Source organism: Plutella xylostella, chromosome 10, assembly GCF_932276165.1.
Source record: "Plutella xylostella chromosome 10, ilPluXylo3.1, whole genome shotgun sequence".
Classification (NCBI taxonomy): domain Eukaryota; kingdom Metazoa; phylum Arthropoda; class Insecta; order Lepidoptera; family Plutellidae; genus Plutella; species Plutella xylostella.
In genome coordinates, this window is record NC_063990.1 from 10,141,927 (window position 1) to 10,168,809 (window position 26,883).

Sequence of the window (26,883 nt, forward strand, 5' to 3'; positions counted from 1 at the left end):
TTATAATGCCTATTTGGACGGAACCGATGATGATGTGTAGGGAAAAATTCAATTAAGTACGTTATTGTAACCGAACTTCCTCACAAACGGTTTTCCAGGTATGTTCAAGAATACTACAATAATACCATTTTAAAAGATACGTAGGTGTCTATAGATACTGTTATATTAATTTTATAATTTTACGTGCAACACGAATCTCGTATAGCTAATACAAGTATTGTATATAGGTACCTGTATAATTATATTGATTAAAGCTTTATAAAGTTTATTTATGGAACCCTAAAACAACGTAGCGTGAATAAAATTGCCAATGAACTTTGTCGTCTATTTTTACGATTTTCAGCTTTACTCCCTTTTAAAGTGCACTCAGTTTTACATGAGCGGAGTTTAACATTTGAATTGTCGTTTGATCGCAAATTGTCGGATCGGGCAGTTATTACCAACGATTTTTTATCCAATCTATACCAACTCTATATAAGAATATATTCTGTTTTGCCATATTTTGTATAGAAAGGCATAAGCAGATAAGCACACCATACAATAATACTGTAATCATTCCAGATCAGCAGTTATACTTCATCTAATAATAAATATAAACCATAGCGATAAAAATTACAAGAGACACAAAATAAAAAAATGGGTAACACTATGTTTGGTATTTTAGGACACAGACGAAACATGCTACAAATCAATGGCGTCGACCTTTATCACACTGATAACCAATTAACCACCCTTTTTTATCGGGGCCTAAAAAGTAATAAATATTTTTTATCAGTTTAGCACCCCTCAGATCAACAGTACCTACGTACACATTTTTACAAAAAGATCAAAATACAAAATGAATTACTGTATGCGATGCGAAATTTTCTTTTTATTTTTTGGCGCCCAAATTAATTTTGAAACAGGTCGCAGGCGTTGTACCCAACCTGAATTAAATTACTCTCCATGTATAGATCTCTGTAAATAACGAATCCAACGAATTTTATAATACTATACAGGAAAATATATCATCCGAGTAGTATTAACACCTAAACTAGAAATTATGATCCGCGACCGTGCATCCATTGGTCGATTTTTAGCTAATTAGCTAGCTAGGGTAGCTTTCACATAATTATAAAGTTATTTACACTCACGAAATGAAGATGTTCCAGTGAGAAAATCACCAAATTACTCCTAAACGGTACCGTCTGCAATATTGGAGTACATTACAACAGCACATCGAATATTATAAACTAAAATCGTAAATTGTGTCAGTAAATGTTTTTTTTTTTGTTATTGGGGCCATTTGGTGTCGGCATTTTGTGGGTGCAACTTCTCCATTGCTCGCGAGTGTAAGTACCTATGACAACAATATTTGTCAGGGCCACGTACATATATCCTACGACTTACTTCTCCAGTCCCTTGAAGGCTTCGCCATCAACGACGGAGATTTTGTTCTCGTACAGGGTGAGTATCTCCAGCGTGTCCAGGCCCACAAACGCGCGGTTGTGCACCGCTGCCACCTAGGCAAATAAAAATATCAATTATACAATTCATTCAGACGTTCAGAAAGTATTCAGAAGCCCTAGCACGGAACGTAAGACGCGTACGTCATGACGTGACAAAAGTTTTCCGTCGCGGTCACTCACATCGCGCGGCTTTGAAAGCTAGTGCGACGAAAAACTTTTGTCACGTCTTGATGTGCGCGTCTTGCGCCTCGTGCTTAGCCTTCAGCTATAAGTATTCAAATGTTTTTTGTTGTATATGTATAGGGTGGTATTTTATCATATGAGTTCCTGGAACTCAATTCCTTCCCGATTCCCGGTAATCAAGCCTATTAATACCCCTAATAAAACAGCTTCAATTTGGAGGCGTTAACATAAAATATGATTGATTGAAGATCGACAAAGGTTACTTCACCAATTGCATAGATCGATATTTAATTTTAGAACTACCTACTACTACATTATCAACGTAGGTAGGTATGTATAAGAGAAACGGAATAATAATATCCGTACATTAACATACCGTTACTGTAAATAGGTCGCCTATAATACCATTCCATGCCCGTTTCTAGGGTGATATAAATTCCCACACAAAACCAACCATAAACCCAATTTGCATTAGAAGCCTCTTACAGCCGCACCCTGTATAACCAAGTAGGTCGTTAACGCAATAATAATTACCCTATTATGGTTCATGTTCAGTATGAGTAGATGGTTCAGGTGGGTGAACGAAGATGTCGGTATTGTCGCCAAACTGTTTTGGGATACGTCCAGCTGTGTCAACTTGTTACCTGAAAAGAAAACTTAGTTTTATTTCAATAAAAATAAACTTAAGTATAACAAGAGTAGTAGAAGGGTTCTAAAATAAATTTAAGTATAAGCCGAAAAGAGGTATTCGAAATCGTCACAGCACCTTTAAAATAAGGTATTTTAATTATTTATTCGCTTTTAACATCACGTTTCTTACTTACCCAAATATAATAGAATGTTTAAATAAAAAATATATGAAGGACATATTTAAACTTATCAAGAGTCAAGATACAAACTTTACCTGACAGTTAAAAAGGTTTGCAAATATACCTCTGTCGAAGTCACAAAAAGTTAACAATTTAGTTGGTAAATACTTAAAATGGTCCATTTACCCTTCACTCCTGATATTGTAAGATCAAGGAAACTCCGTTATTGGCTTTTCCTTAATCTTCCAGGAACTTAAAATAATCAATTCTAATCGCGCTTAGGGATGCTTGTTTAATAGCTTATCTCTTCTTAGCCATAAGTTTCAAATTGCTACCTACCTTGCCGTACCGAGTCATTTCAAGCCTCATTTAATCCTTTGTCATTCTTTGCCCGTCTTGTTAGAGCTAGACAAAGCACTTTTTTCAAAATGGCGCCTCAGTAAAGGTGGGAAAATTGTGAAATTGTTTTCACGTGTGTTTCTTCCCGCCGGTTTAATAAGTTACTCAGCTTGCAACGTAATCCGTTTAACCTCGAGATAAACTTTTATTTTCTGCGGGGATTATTGGGTCGAAAAAGGTTGCAATGATTCTTCGCTCCTTCTTCGTAAAGATAAGCGAAAGGTCTGAACTTTAGGCTGTGTTAAAAAAACTTTTAACACAGCCTTAGAGGCTGCTTAAGTCTGTTATAGCAACATATGCGAATACATATTCTTTTAAGTGTAGTGTCAGTAGAACTTCAAAATTATAAAACTTACAATTCCTTAATTGGGTATTACTTACAAAATATTACCTAAGTTAGTTTCCCATGAAATGTAACGTGGTCCACGCTCAGTGAGAGTTTGATATAACAAGTTGTATTGTAAATTACATGATTCCAAACTTGAAGGTCACAAACATGACCCGAAGGCATCCGATTTCAGGGACCATATTTAGGGAATCATCCTTTCCTAATTATTTTATTTTAGATAATATTCTCGGAGAAAAACAACTACATATACCTTATACCGGCTTCGGAAAATCGGAATCAACCTTAACCTCTATCACGTTTATGCCAATTCAACTCTTATACAGAGTGCTGCAAAAAGGATATACTAAGCCGAAACCTACGTGTGCAGCATGTTATATCTAAGGCCGAAAATACACATATAGGTTTCGGCTCAGTATACCCTTTTTGCATCACTCTGTATTCTTACCAATGGAGCTCAAAGAGGAGTCCTCAATGACGGCCAGACTGCTGTTGTGGACGGTGAGGTGGCGGATGTCCAGCCCCAGGAAGATGTAGGACGGCAGCTTGGCCAGGTTGTTGTGTCGCAGCTTCAGGTAGAAGATGATCATCGGCTTCGAGCGCAGGGTGTTCATTGCCTGTAAAGAATGGAGTTGTTTTATCGATCCATCGGATGGTAAGAAAGAGTGCCGAAGGGTTACTCTTTACTCTATACGAACTCGTGGCTCATTCGTACTCGATAAACGAACGAACGAGAGCTGTCGTGCAGTCGGAATTTTAGATACAACGTTGCGCGAGCTCTTAAACGCTCTTAAACTTAATTTTTCGTGTTAGACCCCCTGAGCAATGGACACACAGGCTTCTACTAATGAGTTTTAGGTTGTAGGGCTCATTTTTAAAGGTCTGACCAGGTCGGCAGTGGAATTTACGTAGTGGTTTAGTCAGTATATTCTACAACATAGCAATAATGTGTGCACAATGTACGTTATGTACATTTATATAATGCAACCGACAGCCTCATCTCTAATAGAATGATATTATGATCTAAGCATCCATGTATATAGGGAACATTTGTGTTGAGTAATTGGTTTTCGTTGATTTTGGGTCTCTAAGAACACAATACAGTATGTGGATGGTAAATATTATACCGATTATAAAGAGATTATTATAATTCATTATGAATAGAACCTTTGTAAATACGGTATGTTTCAATTGAAACGTTTGTAGCTTTGAAAACAAATCCAATTATTAAAGTTACATAATAATTTATTATTATGCTAAAGCTCTATATTAGTTTTCTCTTCTATATTTACAACTGACAATAGCCACCCAATTACGTTAACAATTTCCACTGTCTAGCTCGTTACGTCTAGTCTTATAAAAGAAAAAGCTACATTAGAGCAAGGCCGCAATTCTGTTGTACAAAAGTAACACTAACCAAGAAAATAATGATGACAAAAAAATAAACATTAGAGAACAAAAAAATATACTGGATTAACGCACCCATTTCAGCGTTAATTTAACCACTTTTAGGGATCGGTGTATAATAATATTCGACATACTGATAACAACAGTATGGTATAGAAAACAGATAAGAAAAGGTAGCTACCGGGAGCATCACAAAGGTACCAGCTCAGCGTGTGCACAAAAGAGCAGACTTGACATCATAATAGTCTTAACTTGAACTAAGTTGGGCGATTTCCTCCTGAAAGAAAACGTTCGTCGAGTCAGCTGCGTCTAAAGTTACAGGATAATTTGTGCAGTTTATAGCTAGCTCTATTCTGTGCGAGTTTCACGAAACTTTAAAATGGTAAAAGCTTTCTGTGAACTCTCGAGCAGTTCCACCATAATTCAGGTGAGCCCAGTGAGCGTCAAATAGAGTTCTCATAATGTATAACTTTATTTCAAATTAGCTCAGTGGAAAATTATTTTAGTTTAATTTACTCAGATATCAAATTCGGAGTTAGGTGCATTGTAACAACGATTTTGAATGCCCTGTAAATCAAAATAAAATGTTCCTGATTACGACACACAGGCTAACGAAGCGTGGGTGTCCCTTCAAACTGATGGACTGACAACTTTAGCCAGGTAGCCGGAAGCGGTAGTATAGGACAGGAAAAACAAAGGATAGTGTATTGTAGCACTAGTTGTAAAATGTCATGCACTGATAACGATGCAATCAAACTTACTGCTCTACATTAGTAAGCATACACAGAAGCTTGAAGTAGCCCATGTACTGCACTGGACTTAAGAGGAGAGTATACCTTCGCGATTCTAGCGAAATAGGTATTTATAGGAAAATATTTGTTATCACTTGCGCTCTCATGCCCCGGGAACGGGTGCGATAGAGATGCACTGCAACACGCGACTGACAATAGGTACTTTTCATAATGAAATTCTAGTTTCGGGAGAAAACGTTTTACACTAACTAAATATCAACCAATCTTTTAGATTTTGGTGTCAATCGCTTCAGCATAATATATTCTAGGTTTATAGGTTTCGCTTTTTTTTTTAAAAATACATCGTTATTGTTCAACCAACGGCTTGATTCAACACACAAAAATTACGTTATTTGAGGTGCCTATAACTTTGAACCAATAAAAAATTTCGAAATAAGAAAAAGCTATAAACCTAGTTATTCCTTGTGTAAATAACATACTAAAAAATCATGGAAATAGGATAATATTTAGAAGTAGTAAAACGTTTTCTCTTTTTGTATGGACGAGCAAGTGCTATACTCTCCTCTTAACTACGGGCAGCAACTCGGCAAGTAAGTGAAATAAAAAAATATATACTATAGAACAGTTTTATAGTACTTATATATTTTTACTAGCAAACTGTTTTTGTGGGTATCCCACTTCCGCTCTAGCAAAACTAAAACGTAGGCTAACACTCATTATTTCATTTAATGAATGCAAAAGCTTACGTTTAACTTGTGTTCAGTTTAATTTCGTTAGCGCCTAAAACATAATTTCTCCTTTCCACACTTCGTTAGCCACGAAAGATATTATCTGAGCGCTCGCCAGATGTGAATATTAAAAATGAGAAAGAAAAATGTCGGCCCCGAGGCAAAGAAGCGTGCGGTAATGTGAGCATTAATATTAAGTCTGTTTATTTTGATGTGATAGCGATTTAAATGATTTACTTCATTTATTTACTCTTTGCGAGCTTTTTCTTTAAATAGCCTGAAGCTGGAAATATAGCATCACCGCATTTAAGGAATAAAATAATGAGGATCCTTGGTATTCTTTATCTTGCTATGAGAAACTCAAACGAAGTACATAGAGTATCATCAACATCATCATGAGTCAATACAATACAATTGTCCACCAAAGGACCTACCTATTCTTATTATACTTACACGTTTACACATATGAAAAAGCTAAAAAATTAAAACGAAAAACGGTTTAGCCGTTTATGAACTACGCTACCTTAGACAGATACACAAACACACAGATACGTTAAACTAATAATATTAAATAAAAAAAAATATCTACCATTGACGATACATAATGTGACAGGTACTTTTTCATTGCTCGTGAGTGTACCTACATAAAACACCCCTCTTTTTGTTTTTTGAGTTTAACCATAAGAAGCACAATACCTTCTGCAACGATTTTTTATCTTTATCTTTTTATCTTTTATTTCCAAAGCAAGGATGCGCCCATGTTTGTGTAGGTTACACCAGAGTCCGGGTTGTTCTATGGATGCGCCCATCAGAACATTTTGCCTAAAGAAAATGTCACCCGCGGCCCTAATTTAAACAAATTATGACATAGAGATTTTAGGGCCAACACGACGGTGCCATTTTCTTGAGCGGTTAGGCCTGTCCTAACGCTAGTAATATATAAGTCAAATACCTTCTGTATATGCTGTTGCTCAGTGAACTCGCACAGTATATCGAGCCCGTTCTTCTTGACGGAGCAGCTACAGGGCGTGATGGTGTTGGGCGGCGGGCACTGCTGCGCGCCCTGCGGGTGGGCGGGCCGCGCGCACAGCACCACCGCCGCCGCGAGCAGCCAGCGAGGGAGCATGCTCGGTTCCTGAGGGAGAGAGAGTGTGTTGAAAGACATCCTGTATTTGTTGCCAAATGGTATGGTTAGCAGAAAGGGGGTGACTCAGGAGTCATATTGAAGAGCTAGCACGTGGCGCAGAAGCGCACGTCAAGACGTGACAAAAGTTCCCCGTCGTGCTAGCTCTCGAGGCCACGCGATGCAAGTGAGCGCGACACAAAAAATGGCACGTCTTGGCGTGCGCGTCTTGTGCTCCTTGCTAAGCCGTTAATGACCCCTTTTCCTGCAGCCTGCAGACTAAATCGCTGCTTTTCGTGGCCCGCCGCGGTTCACGATTCTGTGTCTTGTAGGTATTGAGAACAAACCTATCAGGCTACGAACCTATGAAAACTACGAAATGGAATATCAACTGGTAGACAAGGAAAAAAACATCACACGTGTCTCGGTTTTAGAATAGAATTTAATAGAAAAACTTTATTCGACACAAAAACAACAACATGGACAGTAAAACAGGTAACAAAAAAACTTAATTACTAGAAAAATAAATATTAATAAATTAGTAGGTAGGGTACACTAGGTGCTAGTTGCTGCTCAGTGTCGAAAAGGACTCCAGACTCAGCATGTGCTATAATCCCGGGGACTATAGCGCTGGTTTTCAGCTGGATCCTTTGCGAACGGAACGCCGTAGATTAGATTAGGAGTGCAATCGTTTGAATTAACCAATTACAAAGCATACAACAAAACATAAACATAAACTTTTAGCTGCATGCTAACGTAAAGTTACTTATGAAGCTGCTAAAGACAGCGTGGCGTGCAGGTGGTCCATGCTATTGAAAAAAAAAATGATATTGCTAAACTGCTGATGCTGGTCGCGTTATACCAGCATTGGACCTTCTATACCTTGAATTTAAGTATTACAATTCCCAACTTTGTCTGCATCGGTGTTCGTAACCAATCTATAGACGTACAAACCTATTGGGGACTAATTAAATCGTAACAACTCTACAAACCGCAAAAACTTAAGTTGGCAGTATTTTACAAATTGCTACTGTCAGTCGCACTGCCATTTCTAATAGCTTGAATTTCCTAACTAAGTAAATGAACGAAAGTTTAAAACCTGAGCTTTGAAAATGAGAACTAAAATAAAACTTGCACGAGAATCGAATGCTTTTCTTTTTAGGAAATAAAACAACACGCTACAGTGACTATTGGATATTGCTTGAGCGGATTAATGTATGAAATTATTCCTGTTATCGTGTCGATGGCAAAAACCAGAGATGCTAGAGACGCTAGACTAGGTTTTGTAACCGTGTTGAAACGATTAGTCAGTTAATTTCCAAGTAAAGTTTAAAAGTCAATGGCTACTTTGTACATATGAATTCCTACAGGAAAACCTTTCGCGGCAAACCTGAGGTCGTGGAAAAAAAACAGTTATAATTGAAAGCAACTTGGAAAGACAGTTTAGACCTTAGGGATATGCATAAGGGTTCCATTCGAGAGAGCCAGGAGCAGGTACCTACTTACGGCCTATCAGCGAATAGAATAGAAAAGAAAGTAGTTACATAACTTACGGTAGAGTATATGTATCAGGTGAGTAGTGTTGTGGATGGAGGCTCAGGGTGCGCCGCGCGGGACATGGGGCTCTATGTCATGATCACCAGCCACTGCCGCTGCCACCCTGAGGAAGAATAGAATAGAATATTATTGTTTCAACGTAAAGTTTTACAATGATTTGTTGATTGACAAGATTATGAATCTGCCACCATTTCACAAAGGCTCACAGTCAAAGTTTCAGTTTCAAGAACAACATTTCAGATGATGGTAAGTATGCACTAAACTTGGATCTTTGGATTCCTAAATAAGTTTTTTTAAAACCTTGTAGTAAGAGGAAAACTGATAATAAACTGCTAACTACCATTGTAATAAACATATATTATTGTACAGGGGCACTAGATGAGTCTCCTTGAATGGCATAACCCTTTGACATGTCCGTGATCGCACGGATAAAACGAAATAGCAAAAAAGAACTTTGGTTTTGTGACTTTGGAAAATTCGCTAAATGTTTTGTGAATGAAAACTTTGCAACGTGATTTTTTAGTACCTATGGGAAGTACATTTTTTTCACGATTTATCAAAAAATTATGCTTTAACGGACCATCTATATACATATAAATATGTAAGGCATGGCCGTATCTTAATATGAGACGCTCTTAAGCAAACTACAGGATGATGCCAAGAGCGAGCGGCAGCTGTAATCGCAAATGTTTGTTTCAAAACTTCACTCTTCCCAACTTTATTACGAAGATGAACAGCTTCCAACAGATATAAGTTACGGAAACCATGACATGTGGTATACAAAAGCATTTATATTATTGCATGATTTAAGAAAAAGCAAGACATTTCTGTAATGCTCTTTTTAAAAAAAAATAAGTCAATATCTTTACCGTTCAGTAACCAGCTTTTAGGTAACCAAAAAATTGCCAGAGTGTTTTTGTCTTTGCAATTTCGTGTCTCTCTCAGACCGTGTAAAGATAGTGCGAATATGACGAAAGAGGTCAACGCCCCGAGGGCTAAGGGTGCCAATTAGTGGGAGTATTCTTGTAGAAAAAAAAAGGAAAAAGTATTTCGTTCACGTCGGGTTAAATGATAAGGCCGGACGCTGTCGACCCTTTTAGGGACTGCATTTTGTATTCTCTTCGAATAATGTTTGGAGATGTACATCGTAAATATATGTATGTATCCTTAAATAGGTGGGTACGGCGAAGGATAAAAAGGATTATTGTTTGAACATTTTTTTGACTCTACGAAAATTATAATTTTTACAATATTGGTACACTTGTTTGTTTCATCACAGGGTATTTTTTTTCTTTTTATTACTGTTAGCAGTTTTACCAATCCCATTTCAGTTGGTTCTTGTTGTATCTTGTTAATATAAACAGGTTTATACTGACTCGATTGCTGATCGGTCTACGCACATTGGAACTGCTGCCATTGTGTTATAGAAATATCAGAATCTGCAACTTATATCATGAACATTGAAATAGACATGAAATCTAAAAGATAATGCATAGTAAACAATCTCAAAATTGCTAGGAAATGAAAGCTCACATCACATCACATCATCGGTAGACGAAATATTAGAGCTTTTTCCCGGGAGCTTCGTTGCGCCGAAATATTCTGAGGAATATTTGGTATGAAAAATAGCCTATACTTATATAATTTTGTGATATATAAAACGGCAATATGGTTCGCAACCTATCACGTGAGTACAAATGTGCTGCGAAAAGTGGGTGGCTCGCTTGTGAGCCACCTCTGACTAACCCTTCGGGTTACAGTCGTGAGTGCATATGTATATTTTATATAATTTGCTTGCTTCTTTAGTTAAAACGGCATAAAAATGCACATATTCAATTCACTGAAAATCATGTAGCTATTGTGTTGCTATTAAACTAATACACACACCTCCATTAATGTGAAAATAGATAGAACAAAAACATATTCATCTTACCACAAAAACAATCTAACAGATGTTTAGGTTTTTCAAATAAGTACCATTAACATGCCAAATGCTTATAACTCCAATTAAACCTGGTTTCACTACATTTTGGTGGTAAACAGTCAAGGTCGGTCAGCAAGTTAATGAACTTCATCCCTTTTTTTACTGGTTAAATAATGTTCAAAGCTCAGTCACAATCCTTTGTCACCAAATCGGCTTTTATAATCTTTTGAACAAAACGCTTCACCAAAATACAAAGAAAGAAGTATAAGTATCTACTTAAAGGCTTACAGTGGTCTAGATGAAGTGAGGTCAAGTAGGTTAAAAACCCTTTGTAATTTTAAAACGAGAGTTCAGCTCCACTACACCCTTGATGTAAGTGAATAATTATTTAAATTTCAGTTTTAGTTGACTAGAAAATCACTTGCAACCGTTGAACTTTTTTATCAAGTTTTACTCTGCGCTAAAGAAAAACATGATAAGTGGTCTTAAGAGTGGAAAATGTTATTCAAAAAATAAAAATTTTCGAACATGTTTAACACAAAAAAAAACAATACAACTTTATATTTTGAATGGATACTAGCGCCATGAATTGGGAAAGGGTGTTCCAACATTGGGGCCTACCGTCACATTTCCTTATGAAATCCATAACCCACCGTAATATGTCCCGTAGGACTTCATCCAATTCCATTAGCTATGGAAGGATATCTGGCTCCTGTCTACAGGATGTTACGAAAACGGTGCTGTTAGTCGATAAGGGATGACTATGAGGCATAAAAAGTATGATGTGGGGTTGACTCATTATAAAATAATTTATTAACAACTTTCGTTCTATGGCTTTTGGAAATTGGACATTAATATTTTACTTAGTAATAACAACTAGTTAACTGCCGTCGAAAAAAATACCTAATTTTATGTACTTACAATAAATTATGTCTCGTCCACTTAAACACAAAATTATGGTTTATATCAGCATTACTGAAAAGGTTTTAGTCAGAAGTGACTGGTAAGCGAGCCAATCTCTTTAAGAAAAATCCCGACCAACACTCACTTAAAAGGTTTTTATTGAGATTCAAACAATTTTTCAAGTGTTATTCTTACTTAAATATATCTTCAGGATAAACTAACCTTTTTCTAACAATCGAATTCCTCTCCAGAAACGCACACAATCAAGGAGCTGGCAGTCCTCGCGACAATAAATCCAGCATTTACGCCACAAGCCAGCGTCAGCACAAAGTCTCCTTCCACTATTCAATACAACAGTCCGTAACCTCCTTCCTGCCCGTCAGCCGCACTGCCTCACTGGCTGAATACACTCACGTTTAGAAAAAAAAACTAAGACGAAGTTCCCCTTTCAGAAAGTATTTTTATCAAGGAGTTTTTATTTAACGTGCAAGATATTCTACGCCAGTGGCGATATGCCCGGCCCCTTTGGTTCGATCATTATCCATTTGATAGGCCACCTCCGTTTACGTCGGTTGACTGAGAGATCATTGTTGGATGGATCGTTTTGTGAGTACCTACATACGTACTCGAGGTGATATAGTGAACGAGTTATGTCAATGAACTTCAATATGTTTGTAAAGTTATATGAATGCCGCAGTTTAGCTAGTTTTTAGGTGTACCTCTACATATACCTTAAACAGTATATCTGTATTAATACCGTATTATCGTTATTTATAATCATTAATTACAATCATCAGCACGCAGTCTTCTACTGCTGGAAAAAGTCCATCGTGTGTATTAATAGATTTAACATAAGTAGGTATCATTATTAGATAAATACCTAAGATATTCTATTCGCCCTAACTTTGTATGCTCATGTAGGTCGGTAAGCTATTTGACAGGTCCAAAGACGCCAAAGTGACAATAATACTTACCTCTATATTATGATTTTTCGTAGTTACACTTTATTTACGGAAGTTAATCTCATTCTCCTTTTGATCTTATTCATGTAATGTATATTTATATAGTGTATCCAAACAGACAGATTATTTTGCCTTAGAACTTCATTAATACGCTTGCTCTGTGGTGCGAGAGAATTCTAAATAACCACAGATTAACCTTTACCACAGTTGGACCTATAAATCCTAATTCAGGATCGCAAGTATTAGCTTAGGTTACTGATGTTTGTTTAGGGACTAAGGAACGTGTGTGGTTAAATGAGACTCGTAAACAAAGACTAGACTATGCTATCCAGGTTCGTAAATGGATATAGTGATAACTTAGTAACCTGTATTTTTAGGGATCTGTACCTGATATTTAAAAATTTATTCACAAGTTATAGGATCACTTTGTGGTCAGTCTATAATATTATAGTTATTAGATGAGAGCTATTTTCGTATTCGTTACGTATCACTTAGTAAAACATCTGAATGTAATACGGGTTTTGAGTATTGACAGCTGTATATTATCCCTTAGGTTTCTAGAGCAACACTGAAACCAACATAAAACGAGAGTTTACACTTCTTCATATTATTATTACCTACCTTGAAGTGTAAAGCAGTGTCAAGGATGGTTCTCTATGACCTCGACACACGTCGAACCTACCTGCGATCGATATATATAGCCACCTCAAGGGTTTATTAGGGTAATACATTGATGGAGCATTTTCCTCTAACTTCGATTATAATATTATAAAATATAGCTGTTCCCGCGAGCTTAGCTTCGCCTTAAAAAGTTTCCCGTGGGAATTCCGGGATAAAAAGTAGCCTATGTTCTTTCTCAGGGTCAAGACCATATGTATACCATATTTCATTCGAATCCGTTTAGTAGTTTTGGCGCGAAAGAGTAACAGCCAGACAGACAGACAGACGGACACAGTTACTTTCGCATTTATAATATTAGTTAGGAGTAGGATATCCATTATGATGTATGAGTACATAAATACATTAAGTATTTTCCCGTGGAAATATATTTTTACCGTCCGGATTTTTCCAGAACTCTTGGCATTTTAACAATACCGCGAAATTTCAGTCAGGCAGTCCAGCGACTGAAAGCTAGCCTGTCTGGCTAATGCTTTCACCACGGTGACTAAAGCCGGGTCCAGATGAGTGTAACGTGTAATGTAAAATTACGTGTAAGTAATTTAGCCACAACAGTGTGGATGGCACATGAACTCAACCAAACGAGCATTGCGAGCGCGTTTGTGTTCGCGCGAAAACCGACAGCCGATGGATCAACCGCGAGCGTTACATGTAATGCTCGTAGAGACGTCCACACGAACATTACGTTACATTACACGTTCAATTACATTACATGTTACACTCGTCTGGACCCGGCTTTAGGTACCTCACTACAGCATTAACATTAAAGGTATGTCTTTCTATAATAATAAAAAAATATTTGAAAAATTTTTTTGAAGGCTTTTAATTTTTTTCTGTGAGAACAGTCGTTTGAGAGCTAACATTCTTTGCCAGCAGCTGAGTGGGCGACAGAGCAGTGCCAAATAGGCAATTCACTGAACATTTTACTTCATTATTCATTTTAATAAAGGCGGCCTATTTAATGAGAGGAATTTTTGGGAAATTAAATTATCCTTTTCAATTTATTTAATAAATTGTACATTTAGCTGATAAATTAATAATTATCTACTTCCAAAGGGTTTATTTTGTAAATCAAACGGTAATAAATAATTTGCCCTAGAAAACATAATCGTATTCTTCTTCTTCTTATAGTGCCTCTCCATCATTGAAGGTTGGCAGTCAGCTCTTTGCAGCGCTCTCTATTCCTGGCTGTTTTAAATAATTCTTCCACGGTTTTTACACCGGTCCACTCTTTAATCGTATTCTATAAATTCATATAAATTTCAAAAAGTATTTTATCATTCGCTTACGAATTTAATAAAATACAGCATTTACGGTTCAGATCACAACCAAAAAATATAGTGTTAAAGATGGAGTGTGAGTGCAAAAAAAACGTATTGATAAATAAACCCCCACTTCTAACACTGAGCTTTTATTTTGAACTATTTCGCATAGACGACCGAATGGCGTAGTGGTTAGTGACCTGACTACTGAGCCGATGGTCCCGGGTTCGATTCCCGGCTGGGGCAGATATTTGTTTAAACACAGATATTTGTTCTCGGGTCTTGGATGTGCCCGTAAAATGGCAATAGGCCCGCCCCCTATTACATTGGGACTAACATAACACTCTGGCGAAAAGTGGGTGCAGCAATGCACCTCTGCCTACCCCGCAAGGGAGTACATTAGTACAAGGCGTGAGTGCGTGTTTTTTTTATTTTTTTTATTTCGCATAGAACCTGAGCTACATTATAAATCGTATAGTGGTTGCTCGAGTTTTTTTTATTACTATTCAGTGATATTTCACTTAACTCTGTGGGTGTATGGAAATAGTATCAAAGCGTAGGTGGCTTTCGTTACCGTTTACAATTATACGTCGTAATATATATCTACCTACACACGTAGGTATTTATGTCGATAATTTGCTGAAGAGCTATACAAATATTTGTCTATTACTTACGTGGGTTTGTGGCAGTTTGTTATTTCTGGAAATTCAGTAGGGATGCGTAAAATATTAATACAAATAACTATAAATATTTTCGTTTTGAACTTTGCTAATAATAAAAAGTAATAGTATGAAGTATTGATCTAGCATGACTATGCATATTATGAAAAGAAAGTCAATATAATTGGATACAATATGCCTCACAAACAGAGGAATTCTATACTTTGGAACTAACGTACATCGGAATCATAAACTTTATAAATAACAAACAGCGAAATTTCGTACTTCGTAATTCAGTAGCGCAGGTCTTGGTTTTGGATTCCGACTATAAATATAAATAAATATGTGGGGACAAGAAGAATAAAAGAATCTTTAAAGATTATCTCCTTTTATTCCATACAAGCAGACGGTAGACAGCGACAAGGCACGAACTAATAAAATTTTCACTCAAACTTCAGAATTCCAGGCTTCACTTAATCCTCTTTGTAAAAAGAACCTGGAATTTTTAAACCAGTGCTCTGTTCGATTTAGTTTGTTTGCAATGGAAATTAAAGTGCACTACAAAAACAGGTCTTTGAGCTCCACTTGACTAGCGATAGAGGTAAAATAACCATTTTATTTGTAGGTATTTTTAAATGTGTTGGCGGGAAAGTTTAACGTGATGAAAAAATAATGTCTGATTAACTGATATTGTGAATTGTTACTTTGGTAGAGTTCGCAATAAAATGATACATACTTATGAAGGTAAATAGGTTAACAAGGATACGTAGCTCAGATACCCCACGAGCCCTTTTCAATTCAGGTCGATGGCAAGAGCTTAATCACTCACCGCGCCAAATGTTTTATTCATTTGTAATATCGGTTAATTTTATTACAAAACTCCTTTATAATACTTTGTAGTAAAACCTTTTCACTATCCCCAATCTCCCTCTATTTTTAGGGTTCGGTAATTTAATAAAAGGTCGTCAAATTGTCAGGTCGAGTCAGCCTCAGCCGGGTCGAGTTTACTGGAGGGTTCCGTCGAGGCACGCCCCGCTGCCGAGGGGGTCACTTTAGCTTACGAAAATTTTTATTTCAAAGCGCTGCGTTAACCCCGACTCTATCTTATTGAGTGCCAATTTCTCCATTGTCGGTTACCTAACCGACCAAGGATTGGTTCATCAACATACATCTCCATATGAAATTGTTGACAGATGTGTCAAAAATCAACCACTAATACCTGGTTATGCTCTAACCGACTATGGAGAAATTGGCACTTTAACAAATTAACCGATTGCATGTCAATTTTAGTTCTCTTGTACGTATTTTGTAAACCTAGAGTAACCCTCCTGAATGCGGAAGCCAAAGGAAATTGATTTTTAATGCCTTCGCTAGTGACAGCCCTGTTTGATAACAGGGAGGCAAGCTCTAACAAGATAGTAGCAAGCGGTGTGAGGTAAAGTTGAGTCGAAGAGGAAATGTGGGTAATTATTCTGGGCGCATTGCATCCGATGTTTTTAAGTAGCTTTTGGTGAGATCTTTGTATAAAGGGTATCACCACGGTGATGATATAATTGTTGAGAGTACTTTAAAAACTGCAGTAATATACCAGCGCTGAATGGCTTTCGAGGAATAACCTTTGATAACATTTTCAAAATGATAGATTATTTTAATGCTATCTATGCTTTTTTCAGGATTTTTCTGTGTAATCTTGTAACACATAAGGTAACAAGCAGTCCCTTATCGGTTCTTTAAAGGTTTTAAGGCTGATATTACCGCCCCACTGGCACTTAAGATTTTAAGATATATGCCGGTCGGTAACCTGCTTAGTTCATTGCTAGGAGGTAAGTAAGTCAGCAATGAACTAAGCAGGTTACCGACCGGCATATCTCTTAAAATCTTAAGTGCCAGTGGGGCGGTCATATCTGCCTTAAAACCTTTAAAGAATCGATAAGGGATACCATTCAAGTCTACTGTCCGAAAGGAGGGTCGTTTTGTGAATTAAAAAGTTTCACTTTAATCTTGATCGTGAGTGGTGCTTGAACACGATCCATAACGTAGGGGTAAACGAATACTCGAGTGAAAGACCACGTCATATATATGTCGCAGGCATCTGGTTTAATCTCCTGTTTGATTGAACCGCTAGCCCGTTCATTGGATGACGCTGCTTAGTTGTATGACTAGGCCGAACGTTGATTGCACAAGCGTCACAAAACGTCCAACTAGTTAGCTGACTTAAAATCAGTCAGGTGGTGAACAAAACAAATATGGCGTCTAACAGCTAACAGCTGACACAAAAAGCACCTATATTGTTAGTTTTTTGCAAATAAATTAGCTTTAAAGTGCGTTATTTGTGTTAAAATAGTGTGACAACATGGATTTACCTATTATTACGCCGCCGGCGGGTAGTTTCAAAGAAAAAATTGTGACGTAACTGAATACTTACGTATAAACAACAATATGAGGGTACGTTTATTGTTATTGTTTGATTAATTTGTGAGATAAGAGCTTTGTAACATAGTCTTTTTGTTGACTCTGTCTGGTCATGTTCACCCTAACCAGACATTACAAAGTTGCTATACTATATCCCATTCAACGACTCCGCTGAATGACCTTCAGTCAAGACGTCGAACGTTACAATCAACGACTTGACGAGTTGTCCTTTAGTCATACAACTGAATAGCGCCATCCAATGAACGGGCTAGTGGTTCAATCAAACAGGAGATTAAACCAGATGCCTGCGACATATATACAATGTAAGGGTACTTACATAGAGAGACTAGGTTCCCTGTATCCACCCTTAACGGTAACCTGGTGGTTATCTTTCTTCGAGTTCGCTAGAGCGTTTCCCGGTTTTAAATCTCTCAGTATCGCATACCTAATCATGTTACCGGTACGGGTAGATACAGAGAACCCGATTCTTTCTTTTATTCTGGTGGGTTCGCTAAAAAATGCTGATACTATTTCAGTAAATGAAACACCTGAAACAAACAAAAACCAACTTGTTTCATAACTAGCTGTAACCTGCAAACTTCAAATCTCCGTCGCCTTATAAAGTTTTGCCAACTCAAAATGTGTTTCATTTTGATTTCTGAACGACATACAATGAAATATATATCTTACAGATAGAAACATAGCAGGCTTAAAACGGGAAACTAATTCTCGCTTATTTTTACAGTAATTCCTTTTAAACTAGCCCACACTTCTTTTTTTACCCCTGACATAACTATAACTATTGAAGAAGTCGAAAAGACAAAACATACATAAAATATAAAAAAATACAAAAGCTGTAAAAACAACATAATGAGGTGTAGCAAATCATTAGCCACCGAGGCAGGGGTGAGTGACGTCACACTTTACACGTGCCCTTGGAGGCACAAGGTCGTACATAATTATACCTACCTACTGCTGGTATAATGTGAAGGAGTGTAACGATTGTCATTTACTAACCTAGTTTATTTTTGAAATATTTACGACTTGTTATAGCGAAAACTCAAATATACCCTAAAGCAAAAAAAGTTAATATCCATTTCGCTAGAAGCGGCCAGTTTTAGCATTTTTAACATTAACTTATAATAGAGTATATAGCTCCTATAAAAAAATGTATTGCGACAAAATCTAGCTGTTCTGGACAACTGTTTTAACAGAAGTTATAATTTCTAGTCTATTAGCCAATTTAGCCCTGGTAACGCCCTTATATAATAAACGCTAATTAATGGGCCTAATAAATTACTACAATTAAATACAGTGATAAAGACAACCCTATCACCTTTATTTAGGTTAACTTTTAAAATGTAAATACGTAAATAATCTTCAATGGCTTTGGATATTTTCCACGTGTAAAATATCCAAATGTGTCCATTGAAGAGCGTCCTTTAAATAAATGATGATCCCTTTTTGATCTTCATGTCAGCCAGTTCCATAACCTTTATAATTTGAATGATTAATCCACCCACCTTTTCAGTTTTCAACACCCTTTTTGTACAAAAATGTGTATTTCGCCGGAAAAATATTGAGGAATTGACAACCGATCGACCTCTCTATACGGGATTGTCAGGATTTCTGAGAAAATCCTCGCTACATGATAGCTGCTTTCAATCTCATCGCTTTACCTTCCACCAAATCTTTGCATATAAAAGTAAATTGATACAGTTGAAAATAAAACGAAACAAATAATTTAGGGATTTTCTTGTTATTTTTTTCGGTGTTTTTACTTGATAACTGTAGAGATTACGCTATATTGTTTGGTTAGGTATTCGGCTAGGATATTTGATTTATTTTTTTCTCGGTAAAACCTTGTTACATTAGTACTTAATCTTAGCATATACTAAAAAAAACTACAAGCTAGAGAGCTGCACAGACATGCTTTAAAATATTTTAGAACTTCAAAGCGTATTTGCTTTAATTGAAACTCATTGCAGTCGAAGTTTAAATTAAAGTTACTCAAAGGACTGAAACGTCTGAACCTCAATATCAATATTATTCAATCCTCGTATTCAACTTTTTTAAGTATCATTTCACTCGGAAGAACCTTTTCGTTTTTTGAATAGATTATTTTCATGAAATTATTTTTGCAAATTTTGACGTCATGTAACTTTGTACAGTAGTAGGGTTTCACGACGCTAGCGGGTGGAGCGAGGTTTTTTTGCTCAAATCAAAGATGTATCGACCTTATTGAACCGTAATAGGGGTGAGGCACGAACTACAGACACGGTTCCCAGGGACTACTTAAAGAAGACTATTCGTCCAAACAATACCTAGTCGAATTTTAAAACATGTATGGGGTCCAGAATCAAGCTATATATTGAAATGTCATTTCAAATATGCAAATATGTATTTGTTTATTTGTTAAAAATGCTGCCTAATAAAATGTTTTTGATCCAATAGGTTCAATAAGTGAACAGTTACGGAGGAGGTGGCCTGCGCCTAAAAGTATACAGGCGGAATTTTTAAAATAGCGATCCCTGATGATGAAGGGAGCTACATCTGTTATAAATCGAGTTTGCTTTAGAATTGCTGTCGAGAATACTCGTTCAAGTAATTTGTAGTTTGACGTCAATCCAGAACCTTGGTTTTATGGAATAACATCAATAACATTATATGGGTAGCGATCATAATACCTACTTACTGAAAGTCTATTTATACAAAACGGAGATACATACGTTTAGAAGATTTACTTTATCTTTAGTTTTTAACTTCTGGCGGATGCAAAATGGATTAGTTGAATTCACGAGTAACGTGTATTTTTATGACTGTCTGAATCCTAACTAATCCTAACTAATATTATAAATGCGAAAGTAACTGTGTCTGTCTGTCTGTTACTCTTTCACGCCAAAACTACAAAACGGATTTGAATGAAATTTGATATACATACGGTCTAGACCCTGGGAAAGAACATAGGCTACTTTTTATCCCGGAATTCCCACGGGAAAACTTTTTAAGGCGAAGCGAAGCTCGCGGGAACAGCTAGTATAATATAATTATTATGACGAAAGCTATTTAGTTTGTTTGGAATATTTTATTAAGAAAGCGTAATTTTTTTTAAATTAATATGTACTGTTTCAATCTTTTACATATGACTTTCAAGATCCTACTGATTGCGCATCTTGTGTATATTTTATCTCTTTTGTTAACTGTAGGTAAAATAAATAAAATAAAATAAAAATAAATAAATATGTGGGGACATCTCACACACCGCCATCCGACCCCAAGCTAGGCAGAACCTGTGTTATGGGTGTCGGACAGCTGATATATCTACACAAATACATAGATAGATAGATACTAAATATAAATATCAACACCCAAGACCCGAGGACAAATATCTGTGTTTAAACAAATATCTGTCCCAGCCGAGAATCGAACCCGGGACCTTCGGCTCAGTAGTCAGGGTCACTAACCACTACGCCATTCGGTCGTCTAGTAGGTACAATGTACACCAACAAAGGAAAATCTCTAGGTTATTGTTTTCTCATCACATCAGTCACTTTACTAATAATTATTAATGCCAAAGTTGGTATGTTACTTGCCAGATGGATGTATGCTATTCGATCATCATTATTCACAGAAGTTTGTGTAAGTTTTGTTATTTAAGGAGACCATAAAATTTTAAACATTTGCGTTATTTCATCGATTAATGATGACGATAATGAAGACACAAAATTAAATAGCGATGTCAAAATACAGGATGTTGCAGAAAAGATATACTAAGCCGAAACCAAAAAAAAAGAAAAAAAAGAGTTGCGATAAAAAAATAGGTTTCGACAGCTCTAGAATTAGAATTTGTGCCTTCATAAACGAAATCAATTCAGCAATATAATTATTTAATTGTGTAGATGATAACGCATAGCAATGAGACCTGTGCCTTTGAGCATTGTGACTAGCGCGCAAGCTGGAAAAATTAAGTACAGCAATCCACCTCTGTTTACTTCGAAGGGACTGAGACTACAAACAGGCATGTGCGGTGCTGGTAGCTCAGTCGGGTAAGCGCCCGCATCTCACGCCAGAGACGCGGGTTCGAATCCCGGCGCCTAAATGTACCAATGAATTTGGAATTTAAGTAGGTAAGTACAATTTATACCATCGCTCTTACGGTGAAGGAAAACATCGTTAAGAAACCTGCACATCTACATTCTAGATTTGTACCTCACGTGCATTGTACTCACGTGAATACAAATTTTATGTACAGCGAAAAGCGGGACACCTTTGACTACCCCTTAAGGGATTACAGTCGTGGGCATATTATAATGTATGTTTTTAACATCTGAATTTTGTTTAATAATTACTTTAAATTATTTGATGAAAGCGGTAGAAACATATAAGCGGAAAATTACAACTTTAAGTTACCCTCAGATGTTAGTGAACCCTTTTGGGTTTAGTTAAAGTTTCATGAAATAGCCGCGGTGGATCTTTTGAAATCTTTTAAGCCGAAGGGTTAAAGCTAGGCTTTTATTATGATACCGTAGGTAAATAAATGGCCTGACAAGCAAGAATGGGCGAAATGCCAAAAGAATTGCATAGAAGTAGTTATCTGATAGTGTCGATCGATCTTAGGACTTTGTAGCAAAAAATACGGACCGCTTAAAATCTCGTACATATTGTTACCAGCATACTACTACGTGAACTTACATGTTATATGGTCGACCATTTTCCAAAAAGATTGGCTATATTATAAGCTATTTCCATGCGCATCAAAGCAAGACATCATCATCATCATGGGTATCGGATGGGTACAAAAATAAATGTTAGTCTCATATAAAAGGAATTCCGGTTTCTATAGCTACAATAAACTAATTTTACGTATCACTGTACATTTTAGTGACTTTGCGAAGTTACTTTGTTGGAACGGAACCTTTTAATAGTGAAAAGCTAACAGCTTCACTATAAATTACTTTGTTAGAGTCAAAGTTCATAGAATTTTTGTTATACGCTGCGATCGGGTTGCTTCCTGTGTATTTTGAAAAGCTTTGCTAATGGAGTTGACCTATCACTGTTGATACCTATTTGAAAATAAATCTTGTTTATTAATATTCGTATACTCATTATTTTGTATTACAGTACATTATGTGTACACTTACTGCAAAAAAATCAGAATAAAGATTCCTTAAAATTAATTACACTAAATTCAGCCAGGAGCGGTAAAGTCACTCTCAGGGCAGTGTACTGACAGGCAGAAAATATTCCTAATATTGCCTTTAGTGTATTCGTAGCAGTTTCGTAGCGCGTAGCAAATCGTGGCAGCTACGAATGACATATTAGGGAAGTATCAAATTGCCGTTTTTCAGAATCGGACAGTTTTAATGAAGTCTTTTCATAAAATCCTAGATCAACTGTAGTGTTTGTCGCCGACACGCTAATAAGAAGAATCATTTAATTTCATCTCAGGTTATCTAACTTTATATGCTAACCCAACTATTAACTACAATTAGTCGCACAAATGTGTGCCATCCAGAATTGCAACTCTATTTGCGAATTCATTTCACTGTTTCACTGTGCTTACACCATTTTATTTTCATTTCCTTCCGTATTTCCCATCTCTGCGATGGAGAATGATATTTTATTCATGGAACTGTGTATAAAAGTGCTGGATTCCTTAACCAAGTTTGGGAAGTTTCCCGCCGAACGAATTGGGTCAGCAGGTGGGAGCACATACTGCGGGGCATATGTTTGTGTACTTATTTATGAACCTTTTAAATTAGCATACGTTTTATTTATAGATAACCAACAGCGTTACGAATGACGTTTTTAAAAGAAGACTTATAAGGACACAGAATATATCTATATCCGTAAAAAGCTTGTTGTAGGTGCGAGCTAGCCGTGTGAGTATCTCATTACTGGTGTAGTTGGTGATTTTTATAAAAAAGCTCTTTTTTATATTTTAATAAAGCCTGCTGTATATTTATTATGTGATGTGAGGTGGATTCAGGTACTAAATGTTCTGGTGGTTAAAAGTTTACTGGCGAGAATTTTTACTTGGTTTAAGTTAATATTCCATTTCTTAGCGTAATAATTAATGAGATTTCTGGATAAAATCCATTAACCGTGGTTGATCCACTTAACCTATAGGAGTAGGAAATTAAAATATAAATTATTAATCGGGTTAATCATAGATTACGAAAAAAACACACGGACAAAGACATTAATATAGTATGGTAGTATCAGAAGGTGCAAAAATAAAGGCTAGAATTTGGCCTATTCAAACAAATAAACGGTATGTAGCAATATACTGTCTTTAGTGAATAATTTTATTGGTGTTTTTGACGAAAGTATTTATTAGAGAGTGACATCAAAAAATCGGTTCCCCAAATAATATTTAACCACCACGGTTTAATTCACTATGGAAAAATAAGCCCTTAAATTAAACACATAAAATTATCAAAGTCATTTAGATCGAGAAACAGCCAGTGAAATATCAAAAGGGACCCATAATACCGGAAAATTTGTAACTACATGACAGATAAGTTCAGAGCTGTATGCATAAATAAACGTTATTACAAAGTGATAAGAACCAATGTAGCACTTTCCGATCCCGCAGCTTTGAGAGAGCAGCAAAGTAAACTGTGCGGTAGGCTCAAGCTTGGCTCAAGTGAAATTGATCGCTATTAAAGGGTGCTAAGGGCGTGGTCGGTGTGTCAAGTGTCGCTTTGAAGGCGGTTTTCGTGTCAACAATGCTGTGTACCGGCCCGGGACGCTTTACCCTCTTTGTACAGAGAAGCTCTGTATCATTTGTACCTAACAGGTACCTTAAAGGTTTCCGTGGACAAAAATAGGGATGTTGCAAGTTTGTTTGTGTAAAGCTCAGTTTGTATCTTAAGTAGATTAAAGTAAAATACAGAACAATAAAATAAATAAGTTTGGTAGAAGTTCGACCCCAATCTCTATTAAAAAAAAATTAGATAGAAGTACGAAGTCAATTTTTCATCTAATTCACAAATTGAATTCCGCATGAATGTGAATTTAGTACATTTTATTTTTTTATGAATTTGCATAATCCCGTGTTCCAAATTCGCAACAAGCACAGCCTAAATGTAAAAACAACACACGACGTAACACAAAAATTCGCGCTCAAAATTCACGGCGCAAAAAATGGTTATTTCCGTTTCATTCTCGGAACAATGACTACTGACTAGCCATTCTCTCACGCATTATGAAGGGGTGTAGTTGACTGTGTCTTCATTATAGAGCGGGGCATAGAGAACTGAGCACAATACACATTGGTGTCCGCCCGAAGTGGCTCCGCTGTTTACCTATTGTAGCGGCGACTAATTATGTACTGAGCGAGAGCCCATATTGTGTTCTGTTTTGTTTAACTTTTGCCTGATATGAGGGCATCAAATGGCTATGGTTTTTTAAATAAGTACTTTAGCTTGCGATTTTTGTGGTTGTAAGCCAATTTAGATATTTTTTTTTTTTTTTTAAACTGCTGCATAATGACGCACGGTGCTATTCAAAACTGACTACGAAACAAATTATAATAAAATGCCATGCGTAAGTTTATGTCTGGGTGTGTAAATTACAATCTTTACATACCCGCCGGCCTAATGTACCACGTACGCCTCTGCTCCACATCTACAGACATAGAGTTATTTATTCCAGGTCCTGACTCAGCTATTTTTAAAGGACAGCTATTGCTCCGTGGAATAAGTCCAAGACCGAACTTAATTACATACTTACATAAAACTGCATCCTGCAAACTGCAGGCTAAACAAATACAAAACACAGATCAAAATATAAACCCTCCCAACGCAGCTACACCTAACGAGTACGAGCTAACAGAGCACTTTCAGTTTACCCGCTGAAGCTGAAGCCCCACCGGTTGTTTTCTTTTTTATTGAAACTTCTCTAATAACAAAAAGTTCCTATTGAAAAACGGCCAGTATTATTTTTCTGCGCGCGATTTTCTATCACGACTCGACTCCGCCACCGCCTGCGTACAGCAATAAATACAGGCAAATTTAAAAAGCTATCGGGATCAATACAGCAGCACTTTTGTTTACCTACTTATATATAACGGCATGATCATATGAATGTAAATATTATTGATACATAATTGCATTTATAGTGAACCCGAGTTGATACGAACAGGTATTGTACGCATTTGTTATCAGAACATTTTGTTGCCGTAGAGAATGACAAAAAGAGAATGTCTTCTATTCCACAAAAAAAACATATAGAGCTATAATATTTCTCTTCAATGTGAAATTCATAAGCCGAACATCAATTTTCTACTTTCAAAAGATATTTTTATAATGTGTAATTTCTCAAACGTTAAGCAAAGTACCAATATCATGAAAATTTGCGTTTGATATTCCAAGTACCTACCTGCTAGCATTAGCCTGGTTTTGTGACGTCGGCAATAAATAATGTCACTTGGAAAAGGTACGATTTACGTGGGAGTTTCCTACTCGGAAGAACCTTCTCAAAGTAACTTGTTATCTTAATGAGACTAAGTTATGAAAGAGAAAACGAAAAGTGTGAAATATGAGACATGGTTATAGTTTTTGCTTCTGTTTACTGTATTATTTATCTCTAGTTGGTTATGCTTTTAAGTTAGGTACTAATTATGTGGTAATGACGCCAATAGAATAGAATATATTATTTAATTTAATACATTAACAGCAATGTGTACGTACATACATATTTACAAAACTGCAGGAAAATGGTTGTTAAGAAATTAAGTATAATTACATTAAATTACTTAGGAAAAGAACCATTTTAGTAACATCTTGTGCGCAAATCTAGACTTTACTACTCGACTTTGAAAAGTATCACTTATCATAGATATCTATTCTCGATACCTTTGATATGCAAACGAAGAAAACCAGAACATTGAAACTTTACATACAACTTAACCATAAACTTACAAGTTTAAGTCCCCACAGGTAACTTGCACGTAATTCCATACCTCGTATCAGTTAAACAACTAACTTTGCTCAAGATAGCTAAGTACTCGAAATGCTTAATTTACTTTGTAACTATTCGAAGTAACATGTTGCGAACTCAGAATCTTGATAAAATTACTAAAGCCGGAGTTACGAATAATGAACAGGTTTTGATATGATATTATTAAAGAAACGATGATTGTAGTTCCAGAAATGAGCCTTCCCTGTGACTTTACTGAAGATACAAAATGATCTGACTGGCCCCTCCTTTCACCACATAGCAATCCTTAGTTCGGCTCTTAGTTTTGTTAGCGACATGTTATAATAACATATAGTTTTTTATAGATATTTGTTCCTAAATCCGCCCTTCGAAGTCGCATTTTAAA

At 36.4% G+C, this 26,883-nt stretch overlaps 1 protein-coding gene across 3 annotated transcripts in view; it reads right to left on the reverse strand.

The window, feature by feature from the left end:
• LOC105380240 (insulin-like growth factor-binding protein complex acid labile subunit) overlaps nucleotides 1-26,883 on the reverse strand; it is an 81,408-nt gene that overhangs the window by 11,656 nt on the left and 42,869 nt on the right. For 2 of the 3 annotated variants that reach the window (XM_038118108.2, XM_038118110.2), the window contains exons 2-6: nucleotides 8,749-8,855; nucleotides 7,025-7,207; nucleotides 3,634-3,802; nucleotides 2,166-2,275; nucleotides 1,390-1,502 (exon numbers count right to left, since the gene is read on the reverse strand). In XM_038118108.2, coding sequence (XP_037974036.2) covers nucleotides 1,390-1,502; nucleotides 2,166-2,275; nucleotides 3,634-3,802; nucleotides 7,025-7,198 — 566 coding nt within the window. In that variant the 5' untranslated portion in view covers nucleotides 7,199-7,207; nucleotides 8,749-8,855. Of the gene's footprint in view, nucleotides 1-1,389; nucleotides 1,503-2,165; nucleotides 2,276-3,633; nucleotides 3,803-7,024; nucleotides 7,208-8,748; nucleotides 8,856-11,801; nucleotides 12,143-26,883 lie in introns of those variants that run through there. The other variant, XM_048623358.1, reaches the window with a different exon arrangement.